At 33.0% G+C, this 13,777-nt stretch overlaps 3 protein-coding genes and 1 non-coding gene across 5 annotated transcripts; 2 read left to right on the top strand and 2 right to left on the bottom strand.

Moving 5' to 3' along the window:
* The first annotated feature begins 1,331 nt into the window (after positions 1-1,331).
* On the top strand, positions 1,332-2,867 carry LOC105644996 (akuammiline synthase 1). Its single transcript, XM_012230501.4, has one exon. The coding sequence runs from the start codon at positions 1,361-1,363 to the stop codon at positions 2,675-2,677; it is 1,317 nt and encodes a 438-aa protein (XP_012085891.2). The 5' UTR covers positions 1,332-1,360; the 3' UTR covers positions 2,678-2,867.
* A 1,790-nt stretch (positions 2,868-4,657) lies between these two features.
* Positions 4,658-6,015, top strand: LOC105644997 (diaboline synthase). The gene has a single exon (XM_012230502.4). The coding sequence runs from the start codon at positions 4,658-4,660 to the stop codon at positions 5,972-5,974; it is 1,317 nt and encodes a 438-aa protein (XP_012085892.1). The 3' UTR covers positions 5,975-6,015.
* Positions 6,016-6,106: 91 nt separating this feature from the next.
* TRNAF-GAA (transfer RNA phenylalanine (anticodon GAA)) lies at positions 6,107-6,179 on the bottom strand. The gene has a single exon. It is a non-coding gene; the product is annotated as a tRNA-Phe (tRNA).
* A 926-nt stretch (positions 6,180-7,105) lies between these two features.
* LOC105644749 (serine/threonine protein phosphatase 2A 59 kDa regulatory subunit B' eta isoform) lies at positions 7,106-12,157 on the bottom strand. Of its 2 annotated transcripts, XM_012230209.4 has the most exons (3): positions 12,000-12,157; positions 10,142-11,819; positions 7,106-7,934 (listed from the first exon to the last, which is right to left on the bottom strand). In XM_012230209.4, exons 2-3 carry the CDS (start codon positions 11,354-11,356, stop codon positions 7,575-7,577), a joined length of 1,575 nt encoding a protein of 524 aa, XP_012085599.1. In that variant the 5' UTR covers positions 11,357-11,819; positions 12,000-12,157; the 3' UTR covers positions 7,106-7,574. The 2 variants fall into 2 exon arrangements, with proteins under 2 accessions (XP_012085599.1, XP_012085598.1); XM_012230208.4 differs by having other exon boundaries at positions 10,142-12,128.
* Between the last annotated feature and the right edge of the window lie 1,620 nt (positions 12,158-13,777).

Raw genomic sequence — 13,777 nt, 5'->3', positions numbered from 1 at the left:
TAAGATGTGGTTGACGATGTCTATTTTATACTTTTACATATCGGCTTGATATAGCAAATAGACGTTACTATTAAAGAGTATTTTTTAAAAAATCTTTCTATTTTTTTAATATATCAATTAAATAAAAGAAATCTATATTAGCATTAAAGATGCTCTAATAATCCGAACATCAACATCATTTATATTAATTAATTATTATCAATATATACAGCCGTACGAACAGGAGCACTCTGCGGTTGCACATTCAACATGCATGCCTAGCATTTTAAATTCCAAAAAGGATAGCATAATTCATTTTATTTATGGTAAACGTAAGTGGATATATAATAATAATCTTTTTAGAAAAAAATAAATTTTGCATTAAATTGAATTAGAACGATGGTTTAAGTTTGTGAAATTTATTTAGAAGTTTCAATTTTTTTTATTTTTAAAATTTGATTTAGTTATATTCAAATCCATAAAATTTAATTCTTAATTTTTTTTTCATACCAAAATGAATTTCATAAAATTTTATAGAATTAATTTTGTTCCAAACAATGGGTTAATTTCTAAAACTTTACTTTAAATATCACTTTGTCCACATTATTTTGTAAATAATTCAATTTTTAAAATTTAATTTCGTTAAATTATTTAGTCATTTCATCCTAAAAATTTATTTTTTACTATTAATTATCTTGTTATATTTGATTATTTGGTCCTTTACATCTCATATAGTGTTACTTTTTATTCGGTTGCATTTACTATTTTCATATACACTTAATGTAAGAAAGACACTTTTGGAAGAAAGGACTCAGCAATCTAAAGGTACAAATCCTTAAGAATGATCAATGTATTTGAGAAAAGGAGGGATAAATAATAATTAATGTGAGTGCTCAAGTGGGTTGGGCTTATCAATATTTTAAGTGGACAAGCCCAAATATATTTTTGGTCCTAATCTGGTCCATTGGCTTCCTGAATGGACCTACTTTAGAGCTCTCTCATTAGTTTTGAGCAACTATTAAGAATTTTCTATAGAAAAAACTTGTCTAAATCGGATTTATAACTCAAATTATAGATTAAATTAATAAAATTAAAATTTTTTTAAAGTGTTCAGATTTTTTTTTTTTCTAAGTATATGGTTCGAAATATTTTTGTTTCAATAAATTTTAATTTTCTACTTAATGCATTACTTATTACCAATATTTTCCACGTAGAAAATATTTATCTAGACTGGTCAATTGTCCCGTTTATATTAAAATAATTAATTTTATTAGTTTGATTTTTAAGTGGGGTCTACTTAAGTTTTTCCCTTTCCCCATGTAGTAATGCTAATAATGGGTACATGCAGGCACTTGAACACAAAGAAACGAAAGCAGAAAAGATGAATTCTTCCTTGCAAGCTGAGATAATTTCGAGGGAGATGGTGAAACCATCTTCTCCAACACCAAAACACCAAAAAATCCACGCTCTCTGCTTCTTTGAGCAGATTAGTTCTACCATTTACGTGCCTTTTGTTTTCTTCTATGCCAAGGATACCTGTCCTGATAGATCCCATATATCCTATCTTCTCAAAGGATCCCTATCTGAAACTCTTTCCAAATATTACCCACTAGCAGGAAGGCTCAAAGACAGTGTCACTGTAGACTGCAACGATGAGGGGATCGAATTTTTTGAAACTCGAATCAACTGTGATTTATCTTATATTTTCAAGAACCCTAATGCTGAAACTATAAAAATTCTGATTCCTAATGATCTAGAATACAAAGATCCATTCTTAAGTAGTCTCGTGATTGTTCAGGTCAATTTCTTTGACTGTGGAGGAATGGGGTTAACTGTTTGCATCTCTCACAAGATTGCAGACATGGCAACTCTGTATTCTTTCATCAACAACTGGGCTGCTATTGCTAGAAATTCAGGTAAAGAGTACATTTCTCCTTTGTTCAATTTAGGGTCTTTATATCCGCCAATTGACCTACCAGTAATGTCCTATGAGGTTCCTGAGAAAGTGAAATGTATTTCAAGAAGGATTATTTTTGATTTCCCAAAAATAGCCATCCTCAAATCCATTATAGCAAAAGAAATCCAGGATCCAACGCGAGTTGAAGTTGTTACTGCGCTAATATACAAATCAGCCATTTCTGCAGCTAAAACAGTATCAAGATCCTTAAAACCTACAATTCTGCATCAAGCAATACATTTGCGTTCTTGGGTATCTCCTCCGGTGCCAGAAAATGCTATGGGATGTCTAACTGGAATATTCCCAGTCCCAATTATGGATGAGAGCGAAATACATCAGTTAGCTCAGTTGGTTAGACAGACGAGACAAGGAAAGATTCGATTTCGCGAAGAGTCTAAAAAGAAACTTGTGCTTGAAGAATTTTATTCATTTATTTTGGAGTGTTCTAAAGGGGTAAGAGAATCTCAAAATAAAAATATATACATGTGTAGCAGCTTGTGTGGATTTTCTTTTTATGTAGCAGATTTTGGATGGGGAAAGCCAACTTGGGTCACACATTCAATTCTTGATGCTAGGAATATTATTATGTTGATAGATACAAGGGAAGGAAATGGAATTGAAGCATATGTTTCTTTAGAAGAAAATGAGATGGCTGTTTTTGAGAGTAATAAGGAGCTTCTTGCATTTGCCAAGATTAATCCTACTGTCTCGGACTCTCAGATTTTGGGCTCACGACTGTGATATGAAGAAATTAAGATCTTAGGGTTTATTTTGGTTGTTTTGTGCTTCAATGTGTACCTGTTTCATAGATTTCTTGGGATGTTAGCTCTGATTTCTTCAATAATCTCATTATTGAAAAGTATAAAAGTTGTATTGAATTCAGTTATGCGATTACAGTAAAAAAAATCCAATTATGTTTTATTTGTTTTAATTCATTGGAAGTCTTTACTTTGACTCGAACATGAAATTTCTCGTCTTTTGCATAAATGAGAAGATTAATCATACTATACTTTATTAACTACATATTATTTTTGAATGTTAATTTCTTCAAGCATATTTAATATAAATCGATAAGGAATTGATTTTATTTATAAAGAAATTTCAATAAAAAATTATTTCTAAAATGAATTTCCATAATTAGATTAACTATAAAATTCATAATCTATTAACATAATTCATAATTCATATTCATGATTAGATGACACTCAGGCCCCGTTTGTTTCTATAAAATAACTTGTAAGAAAATAACTTGTTGAAAAATACTTTCATGGAAAACATTTTTCTTGAAAAATATTTTCCAAATGACTTATTCGCTGTTATTTGGTTGTATTGAACATTAGTTAAAAATATTAAAGTCTGTATCTCGTAGGACCATAAAAATATTAATAATAATAGAAATTTTATAATTTAAAAATTTTATTGTTAAATATGAAAAGAATGCAAAAATATATATATAAATTATGAAAGCCGCCGGTAGTGGTAGCCGATAATGGTGATAGGTGGTAAATGGTGACTGGTAGTAGTGATTATGATGATTAATAAATTAAAAAATATAGATTTATAAGGTTTGTCAATATCCGAAAAATGTTTTACTCTTTCAAGAATGAGAAATTATTTTCCTTAAAAAATGACTTAATATTCTATTGACCAGAAAAATATTTTCTGTTAACTTATCTTCCTGAAAACCCCAAACAATGAAAAATTATGAAGAATATTTTCTTGCAATTTATTTTATGGAAACAAAAAGAGACTCAGTGAAAAATTTATTAAAATTATTTAATTGTATTTTCGTTGAATTCATAATTTATTTGTAAGATAGAATTTAATCAAACAAACATAATTTTATAAAATTAAAGACATAAAATTTTATTCATAAAAAACATGAACTTTCATTAAAATTTATTTAGCTCTAAAACAATTAACTAATAGTCCAATGGTTAAAAAAGGAATCTCAACATTTTTTTTTTTTTTACTGAACGAACCGACAAGCCTATATGAGACAAGAAATTTCATGTTCTTAACATTATGTAATTTGTCTTACAACATTATTGTTTAAAACTATATTGCAAACGTAAAATCTGTATGTTAAGGTTTTTATTTCACGCCCCTGTAGGCTAAAGACAAATACCTTGCTCTTCATTTTTTTGTTCTCTTTCGCTATTTGATTCCCTTCGAAATAAAACAAAATTAAGCTGATTCAACTGTTGTATATTATAACCTCTTTCTTTTTGTTTTATTGATTCTGGTACAAAAATTTTTGGATTGTTTTAATGAACTTTTTCTTCGGTATCAAATCACACGTACATGTTTCAATAGTTCTTGAAAGTAACAACTTTAATTCATATGAAAAAATTAGTCTAAACAAGTTATTTTTATTTTCTTAATTATAGAAAGAAAATTGAAAATTCCTAATTATTTTCTTTTTTTCAGTATTTTCCTTTCTCTTCTTTCCAAACAAAAGGTTACAGTCACATAACAATGGAAATTATATAGTATAATTTGTATTTGGTCAGCTGGGTGTTTGTCTGTTTCAATGGAAATGATTCCGTTTCAAAGTGTTAAGATTCCTACCTAACGATCACATAGCTTAATTAATTCCTTAAATCACTTAATTTTTTAAGTACCAAGTGCGTTTATACTTGATCTGAAGTTTTTCTTCCGTATATATATATATATATATCTATACTTCATCACATCATCAAGTTTAAAAGTGTATTAAAAATGATTCCAACAAGAAAACCTGAGATATTATCTACTGAGACAATTAAACCATACTGTACAAAACAAAATCAGCATCCAACAATTCACAACCTTTCCTTCTTTGATCAAATCAGTTCTCACATCTATCTACCATTTGTTTTCTTCTACACCAAACATGTCTCTAACACCAAATCCACTCTTCTTCTCAAAGAATCATTATCCGCAGCCTTGTCGCGCTATTACCCACTAGCAGGAAGAATAAGAGACGATTTCTCAGTAGACTGTAATGATGAAGGAGTCGATTTTCTTGAAGCTCGAATCGACTGCAAATTGTCTGAAATACTCAAGAATCCTGAAGATGAAACTCTAAAGATCTTGCTTCCTGATGATTTACAGTATAAAGATCCAACCTTATCTAGTCTCTTGATTGTTCAGGTCACCTTGTTTGAGTGTGGAGGAATGGCTTTAGCTATTTGTATATCTCACAAGGTCATGGATATTGCGAGTATGTGTTATTTTATTAACAACTGGGCTGCCATAGCTAAGAACCCAGATGAAAAAATGGGTCCTGAGTTCAATTTAGGTTATTTATATCTACCTATTGACCTACCAGTGATGGAGGTCTATGAACCAGAGAAAGTGAAATGTGTTTCTAAGCGAATCGTTTTTTATGGTTCAAAAATAGACAAACTCAAGGCTACTGCGGCTAAAGAAGTTAAAAATCCAACAAGAGTTGAAGTAGTCACTGCAATTCTACATAAAACCGCCATATCTGCAGCTAGAGCAAGATCAGGCTCGTTAAAGTCTACTGTTATGCATAATGCAGCAAATCTGCGTACTAGGTTATTTCCACCATTGCCAGAATCCACTGCCGGAAATATAAGCGGGACATTTCCGGTCTCGACCACAGAGGAGAGTGACATAGAAGTAGCTCTTTTGGCTAACAAGATAAATAAAGAAAAGAGTAAATATTTTAGTTCCTGTGGGAAAGAAAATATTAGTGCAGAAGAATTATGCTCATTGGTCTTGGAGGCATCAACAGGATTGAGATTATCTCACGGTAGTAATCAAGATGTGTACTTGTGCAGTAGCTATTGCAGGTTCCCTTTCTATGGAGCAGATTTTGGATGGGGAAAGCCAGTGTGGGTAACTGTTGCTAACTGTGAGGTGAAGAATGTTATTGTTTTGATGGATACAAGAGGAGGAGATGGAATTGAAGCATATGTGACTTTGGAAGAACATGAAATGGGTTTGTTCGAGTCTAATGAGGAGCTTCTTGCATTTGCCACTATCAATCCTAGTCCTTTAGTTGAAACTAATATTGAGGATGATATGTAGATTCCAATTTGAATTGCAGAAATAATATGAGTTTCTAATAATCATGACCTTCTCTATTTGTCATCCTTAATTAAGAAACTTAAAAACTTAAAAGAGTGTAATTTTGTAAATTAGAAATCTAAAAAAACAAAATGCGGTGAGCGCGGATCGAACACGCGACCTTCAGATCTTCAGTCTGACGCTCTCCCAACTGAGCTATCCCCGCAGATATATATGTTTCCAAATTTTTATATCAACAACGAAATGACATATCACAACGGCGACCGCCGCAGACGGCAATCCCTAAACGCGTATATATTGTTTAGAAACCTGAATCACACGAATCAACAAACCCCTCTTATCTTTACAGATACGACACCGATAAACTATCCTTGAATATTTCTAAGGAGTTGTTTGTCGTTCAGCTACATTATTTTGCCAAACTACAAGGGAGCTAACACCCAAATTCCTCATATTAGTTCTTCCAATTATTGGACTAGGTAAGGTGTTCTGACACTAAAAAGGATTAGGATGAGACAGAATTAGATAGTCTCATCTCAGCAGTTCTGTTATTTTGTTGTTCATGTAGCACAAATTTACATGTTCCCCAGAAGAATTTTTCAATGGATTTTCTCTTTCCATTAAAAAGGCAGCCTGGTGCATGAAGCTCAGCTCCCGCTATGCCCGGGATCTGGGGAAGGGTCGGACAACTTTGGATGGTTTTCAATGGATGCTGAAGCCCCATGCACCGGATCATCTGGCTTGGGTTCCTCGAATCTATAGGAGGCATCACATCCACATCGTCCCGGCTCTGCATAAGCCAGAGCCTCCGAGACCAAGATCCAAAGGTGTACCCCTTGTCCAAACGCGATCTCCCTGCAGGTGCAATATCTTCGCCCTGGGGCTATTCTAAGTAAGCATCACCTAACTCATAATCCTTATTTATGAAGCAGTGCAATTTGTAGAACAAAAGTTCACCATTAGTGATAATCTGCAGGAGAATATGATGCTATGGGATCCCTTTTTTGCATGAACTGGATAGTTCTCAACAAGCGAAAAGAACAAGAAGCAATTATGCATCCATCTATCAGAAAGTCTCATAAAAGAACAAAACAATTAGTTGCAGAAGTATGAACTTACACCAACAAAAAGTTTCACTTTTAACAAAATGTTTTTTATATATATCATACATATACATAACAATTGAGGTCAAGAAATTCAGCAAGTACAGCAAAACCAATTAAAATTAAGACATAATGATTAAAAGTACCTGTATTTTGTAGCTTCTTGAGACACTAAAAATATCAACTATAAGAAGGCCAAACTAACTGGTCATGTCTCCTCCCTCTTCATAAGTATGGGGAGCGCGGCTTTTCACCTTCGGTTCCGAGTTCACCTTGTATATGATCCCCATGAGCAAATGTTATGTCAACTTCATTGCTTCATAAAGGTTGTTCTTCCGACTGTCTGGACAATGACAACCGGAGAAAAAAAAAATTGTAGTACAGAAACAAAGAAATTGGACATATTTCTAGCTCTTAAAGCTTAATAGCATCTTTTGGCTCCTAGCCCAAACAATAGAATTGAATACTTTATACAAGACATTGATATCCCTCTAGCTCTAGCCAGAAGATGTTAGGGTAGGTATTGAATGAGGAACAAGCACCGCTTCACTACTCGCAGCTTGTGTTGCAGCAATCTCCTCTAACCGTTTCCATGTAGCTTCGTGCTTCGCCTTGATATCCTCTGCCTTCGCTTCATCTTCTTGAAACTGCCTTAAGCACTCTTCAAATAGCTCAGGGTCAATATCAGCAAAGATCTTGCGGACATTAGCAGTTAAATTCTGGACCACCTGATTCCAGTGGTTACATCCATTCTTTTCCAAAGAAGGGAAGATAATGGGCAGTATAACTTTTCGGTTCTGTCTGATTAAGTTCTCAATGTGATCATTGTTCCACAAGTATAAAGCTCTCTCTGCCACCTGAAGCAAAAGATCAGTTAGTAAAACTTCAACTTAGGAAAGGTGTGGCACTAATGTCCAATCAGAGGGTACAAGGCCACAGTTTTCAAGTCCAAATTCTGGCACCATTTACAGATTTGCTTTCATGTAAATTAATATTAATATGTACATTAATCACTTACTGATCCTGCTTCAGGAAAGGCCCTCATGCAAAATTGCATGATGCCCCACATCAGTTTAGTATTACATCTACACAAACTTTATCCATGGTAATTTAGTGCAAACCACAAAACCATATGATTAATCAATAACTGGGTAAAGGGAAAAAGAAGAGTTCTCCCAACCATCCGCTAAAAATTCAAACTAACACTGTCAACAGCAATGCAATTCACCAACATCAATGATAGGCGCGACAACAGTTGTATATGAGAATTAAGATAACATGTAAACGCAACCTCCATTGCATATACAATTAAATCAAGTACAGCAAATGCCACAAGCACACAACCCTGCCATCAATCATGAAAGCTTCGTGGCACCGTATAGCAAATTGTTGTAGTAACTACTGCTACCACTCACACTCATAACATTCCAGCACCAACACTCGCTCAATTCATAGTCTCTGCCACACAGTGATCTACAGAGAAAACTGAAATCCCAACCAAAATGCATACCAGCAAATGTTACTCCACTTCAGAACTTCAAGATTCATGGTTTACAAGTTCTATTTCATTTTCTTTAAAATAAAATAAAAGAAAAACATAAAAAAGATCAACCAACAGAAAAATCATGCATATAAAAGCAGTTCAATCAATTTAATTTGATTACATAGCTTATCAGACCAGATACAATGTGGGATGCTTCATGCACTTGATCGCCTAAATCAGTAGCCAAAGTCCTCAGAACAATCCCTCTTTTGGAAAGAAGGTAACTCACTCTGTTACACCCATAATGAAGTATGCCCATTCTTACCTTTTTAAGTGATAAATCCCATCAGCAACCAAATGTTTGAATTCTAAGTCCTCGTAATAAGTATTACAGAAGGAGAACAATTCAACTAAATTGCCAACATAGTTGCCTAATGAGATTTCATTTATGATTTTTAAGGCCCAAGAACTAATCTTCCAATAGATCCTAAAAGGGAACAACATTTTCTTTACATTATATGCAAAATCATAGAGCTCTTACACGTACATGATCTGTCGTAGTTCCTCCCATAGTCCCAGTCTATCAGATCACTATCTAACCAAGCTGGCATATATATTCTCTTGACATGAGACAATCATATGTAAAATAGCTTTAACAGGTTTGGCACCACTCACGTGAGCACAAAGAAAAACTGGCTGTGCTACATAGCCTCTAATCTCTGTGCTGGCAAAAGGATGATACATATTATTCCTTTTTGCTGACTGGAAATAAGATTTCAAAGTATACAGTAGCCAGACAAGTTGCAGATATATTCTAGCAACCATTTCTATTGGCTGACAAAGCTAAGAACTATCATGAGTCAGAAATCAGCATTTGGTTACAAAAACATGATGCAGTAGATTCATATGTAGTGCCAGTCTAAGATTCTCTATTTTCTCAAGAAAAAAATGGGAATTTGTCAGAAAAAAACAGTAGCTTTTTGCACAGCTTGCTTATAGTCCAGGTCCCACCTATACATTGTCTTGGCTGAAACAGCAGACATATTGACATAACCAACATATTTAGTCTACAATTGAAAATTATCAGCATAAAGCATAAGGCATCTGCACTTAATTTATCTATTACATCCATCTTTCAGAAGAACAAAAATGATTCCAACCATAAAAATGCATATGCCTACGCGTAAATTGACATATTAAGGGAAATAAATCTGACTATAATGCAGAAAAGGCATGTACACATTATTGGATAAAGTACAGAAATCTTAAACAACTTTCTGACAGCCTTCTTCTATCAACTGGAGATGCAAATGAATTGCAAAAGAACTCTGTGCAAAAAGCAAGCATCTAAAGCTAAAGGATAACACAAATAACTACAGAATATGAAGCTAGCTTTTCAGGTTTAGCTGAAGATATGATACCACTTGAAAGCAAAGTGCATTTAAAATCCAAACTGCAAATATTTCAGAAAATAACCAAACAAGTGTAAACAGACAACATGTTGGTGATGCATGCTTCAATGCAATATGCTTATTCCATACCAAGCAAAGCAGGAAAATATAAAGATTTTAGGTTTATCACCTGGAAATGTGAACTGCTCAAGCAACGAGCTATTTGACGGAACAAGGGTATCATGCATCTTTGAAATTCTGCTGGCTGGGTTGCTTCTAAGACTTCCTCCAGCTCACTTAGGAACATTACCTCCTTAGAACTGTTAGTGATAGGCCAGTACTTCAATAAGCCCCTTATAACAGTATCTGCAAGCTTGCAGTCTTTCTCCACGAACTGCGTAATGCAGTAAGATAATTGCTGATGGTACATAGGTAAGCACTTTGGCTTGTGAAGAGGGATTAGTGCCCGAACAAGGAACAATTTATGTTCTTCTTTCAGAGGCAAAGCAAACCCATTGATTATACTCCCTAAAACCTCTAATAGCTCTGCAATCCCATTATGTTTCTCTGTTTCAAAAATAAATCGGAAGAAGATATTGTTGATGGCCTTCCTGATAAATGGGCGATGCACCATAAATTTTCCATATATGCGATGTAGAATTGTCTTCAAGTACTCCCTCTCCCTTGGATCCTCAGAATCAAAGAGATCTAACAACTTGAGAACAAAAGAGTGATCAATGTACCTCTTAGCTAACTTTGCATCAGTCTCAGAAGATGCAACAAATCTCAGAAAGAATTCATACACAATTTGTAAGTGAGGCCATGCAGGGTCCATCAAGGGTTCCTCCTCTTCCAAATCAAAGGTTTCCAAAACCTTATTCTCCCGTGGTTGAGTAGTAAGCGACCTAAACAAATTCACAGATACCATCTTTATGACTTCTTGCATGACAGTTTCTGTAAACTTTCCATTTGCAGAAGTAACATAATCCACAAGCTCAACCAATGTCTGCCGCTTTATGTCCTTTTCTTTCAAATTCTTAGTAGGATCAGTGAAATCAAACACCACAGAACACAAGTTCAGCTTTCTAATGAACAAATTCTGCTTCTCAGAGCTGGGAACATCCCTAAATGCTGGTAATGCCTCATAAGGAGCAATTACTGAATTGCCATTCAGTTTTGAATTTGCAGCCTGCGTAAGCTTACTTCCATGACCATAACCTAAATGCGGAGCAGAATCCGAGGGTGGAGGAGATGTACTGTTTAAAGTTGCAGACTTATTGCTCGCAAGATCATTGCTTCTAGAACTAGTAGAAGTATTTGAAGGAGCAGATGGACCACCAAATTCACGACTCTCAGATGATTTAGATGGCTTCCGTGGAAGCTTACCAAGTATTTGTTTGATCATAACTCAAAAATTATATAAAAAGACTACACACCCGGGTTTGCTCTTTTCAGAAGCAGATGTTAGTCCATTAAAATAACAGAAAATAACAGAAACTCAACTTTTTCACAATCAGAAATCCATATCAAGCTCCAGAGAAAACAAACCCAATACCATGAATTAAAATTACAGATACAGAAACCCCATTGCTAACACAAATTAAGCAAAACCCAGAAGACGGAAAAGGTTCCTGTTTCGACGTATCATCGCCTGGGGAACTAGGGAAGAGCTCTTTTACCTTTACAAAATTGAAGGATAAGAATTGAGATCCTTTTACTTTAAATTCAAGTACCCCGATGCAAAAACCGAAACAGTAACGATAACAAACTTCCACGTAAACCACACACACCAGAAAGCTTCTTTCTTGTCTTGTTTAGCAAATATAGCAGCTAATAGAGCTGAACCAGACAAGGATACGATCTGGGTTCTATCAGAGACAAAAACATAGTATGATTGGACAAAATTTTACGCCAAAAATACGGGAAAGTAGAAACCAAGTGAATTAAAACTTAAAAGTAGAAAATATCACAGTAAAAACAAAAATAAAACGACTAAAATGAAGAAAACCCAGATAACAAAAGAAGAAACAAGAATGTTTGATACTCACAAGAGACTTGAAAGAGAAGTAGAGTAAGAAAGAAAGGCTTTAGTTTTCCTTTCCTTTCCCCTTTTCCCTTTTTCTCGACTACTTCGGGACAGAGAGAGAACATAAGTGGCCAAAGCAGCCCCTTTAACACTCACAGTTCCACGAGAAGATTAAAGAAAAATATATTTCATTAAAAAGATAAAATAAGGAATCAGACAGGAAAATTTTACTGAACACTGCAAGAAATTTAAAAATAAAGATTACTGTTCTTTCTTTTAATTAAAGACAATGAATGTAACAATTTAATTAAGTTTACAAAAATTATTTCTTATATTAGTATAATATGAAATACTATTTAGTATTAAAAAATTCATATTTAGTAGTATATTTTAATAATTAAAAAAAAAAAGCTCATAAGTCAACTAAAAGACTAAATTTATTAGTGCATTTTTGCTTGCATAATATGAAATATTTCATTTGTTCAATAATTAAAGAATACAATTTATAAAATTCAAATATTCTTGCCAGTAAAGCCTTCATCTATCAATTAATTAATTATGGTTCATAATCTCAGAGGATAACTCAATGATAAAAAAATATATTTTAAAATCCTTATAAAAGAAAACATTTCATTCAAAATCCTACCAAATGAGGTAATCAAATAATTATTTTTGTTTTTCCTAATTAATAGAGTGAATGGCATCTTATTGTACTTGCCTAATTTAGTAAAATTAAAAATTAAGTGTTGAAATTATTTTAATTAAAATTTTATGTATTAAATGGTTTAATAAAGAACTTATATCCAAATTGTAGCATTTAAAACAATAATAAAATAAAAACTGATATTATAATTCAATACAAATTCAAGGTTTTCTTTCTTTCTTTTCTTTGGTAGAGCATACATTATTCATTAAATATTTGGTAGAGCATACAAATTAATTAAATATTTGTAATTAAATTTTTAATAAATACATTGTTAGTGTAGTTTATAACTCGTTATTTATTAATTCTGATTCCTTGCACTCAGAACATAGACATTTTTATTGAGATAAATGTCCATTTTAAATGTCAAATAAATTGAAATAATATCATAAATTATATAACCGAGATAATTCTTTTTTTTTAATAATTAAAACCTGTTAATGAAAATTTCTGTAAATAAAGACACTCACACCAATCCATTAGTTATCACTTACACTAATAAAATAAAATAAAAAATGAAAAATGATAACCAATTCAAGAATAAGATTCTTTTTGTACTTTTAGTAGAAAAATTTCCATCAAAAAATAAATTCTTTCAATTGTAGGTTAATAATTTGATTTGAAAGTGTAAATTCCACGCATAAATAGAGAACTAGTTATATTCTTGCACAAAAATAGCTTTGTGCCTTTGTCCCTGTCCACGAACAAAAATTCCCTTCCCTTTCGAAGCTGTATATTTCACCATTTTAGTGTTCAATAACCAAACACATATTCTCAGCTACATTCAGTAGAGATCATATCAAAATCAGCCTGTCGATCCATCTATATAATATAATTGAAGAGGATGCCATTCGAAAATCAACATAATTGCTACATCTGAAAGCAATTCTCGGCCTTTCGAACATGGAAAGATGATACTAATTAAGAGATTCCAGTATACTGTCCCTGCTAATTTCTACTGGGTTTCGGAGAAAAAAGTTCTCTGTTCATAAAGAAATTATGTTCAGAAAAACTAATAGTAATATCATGCTTGCTAGGTAGGTATAGTGAAGCAGTTGGTACAACATTTGTGTACCGAAAGATGGTAAAGTATGAAC

The sequence above is a fragment of the Jatropha curcas genome, chromosome 3, assembly GCF_041381405.1.
Source record: "Jatropha curcas cultivar XTBG-Jc1 chromosome 3, XTBG_Jcur_1.0, whole genome shotgun sequence".
Lineage (NCBI taxonomy): Eukaryota > Viridiplantae > Streptophyta > Magnoliopsida > Malpighiales > Euphorbiaceae > Jatropha > Jatropha curcas.
This window is presented reverse-complemented; position numbering and strand designations above follow the sequence as displayed.

Coding starts and splice junctions, on each gene's coding strand:
- LOC105644997 (XM_012230502.4), top strand. CDS start 4,658: ATGATTCCAACAAGAAAACCTGAGATATTATCTACTGAGACAATTAAA.
- LOC105644749 (XM_012230209.4), bottom strand. CDS start 11,356: ATGATCAAACAAATACTTGGTAAGCTTCCACGGAAGCCATCTAAATCA. Junction 7,935..10,141: donor TGAGCAGTTCACATTTCCAG/GTGATAAACCTA, acceptor CTTTTGCTTCAG/GTGGCAGAGAGAGCTTTATA.
- LOC105644996 (XM_012230501.4), top strand. CDS start 1,361: ATGAATTCTTCCTTGCAAGCTGAGATAATTTCGAGGGAGATGGTGAAA.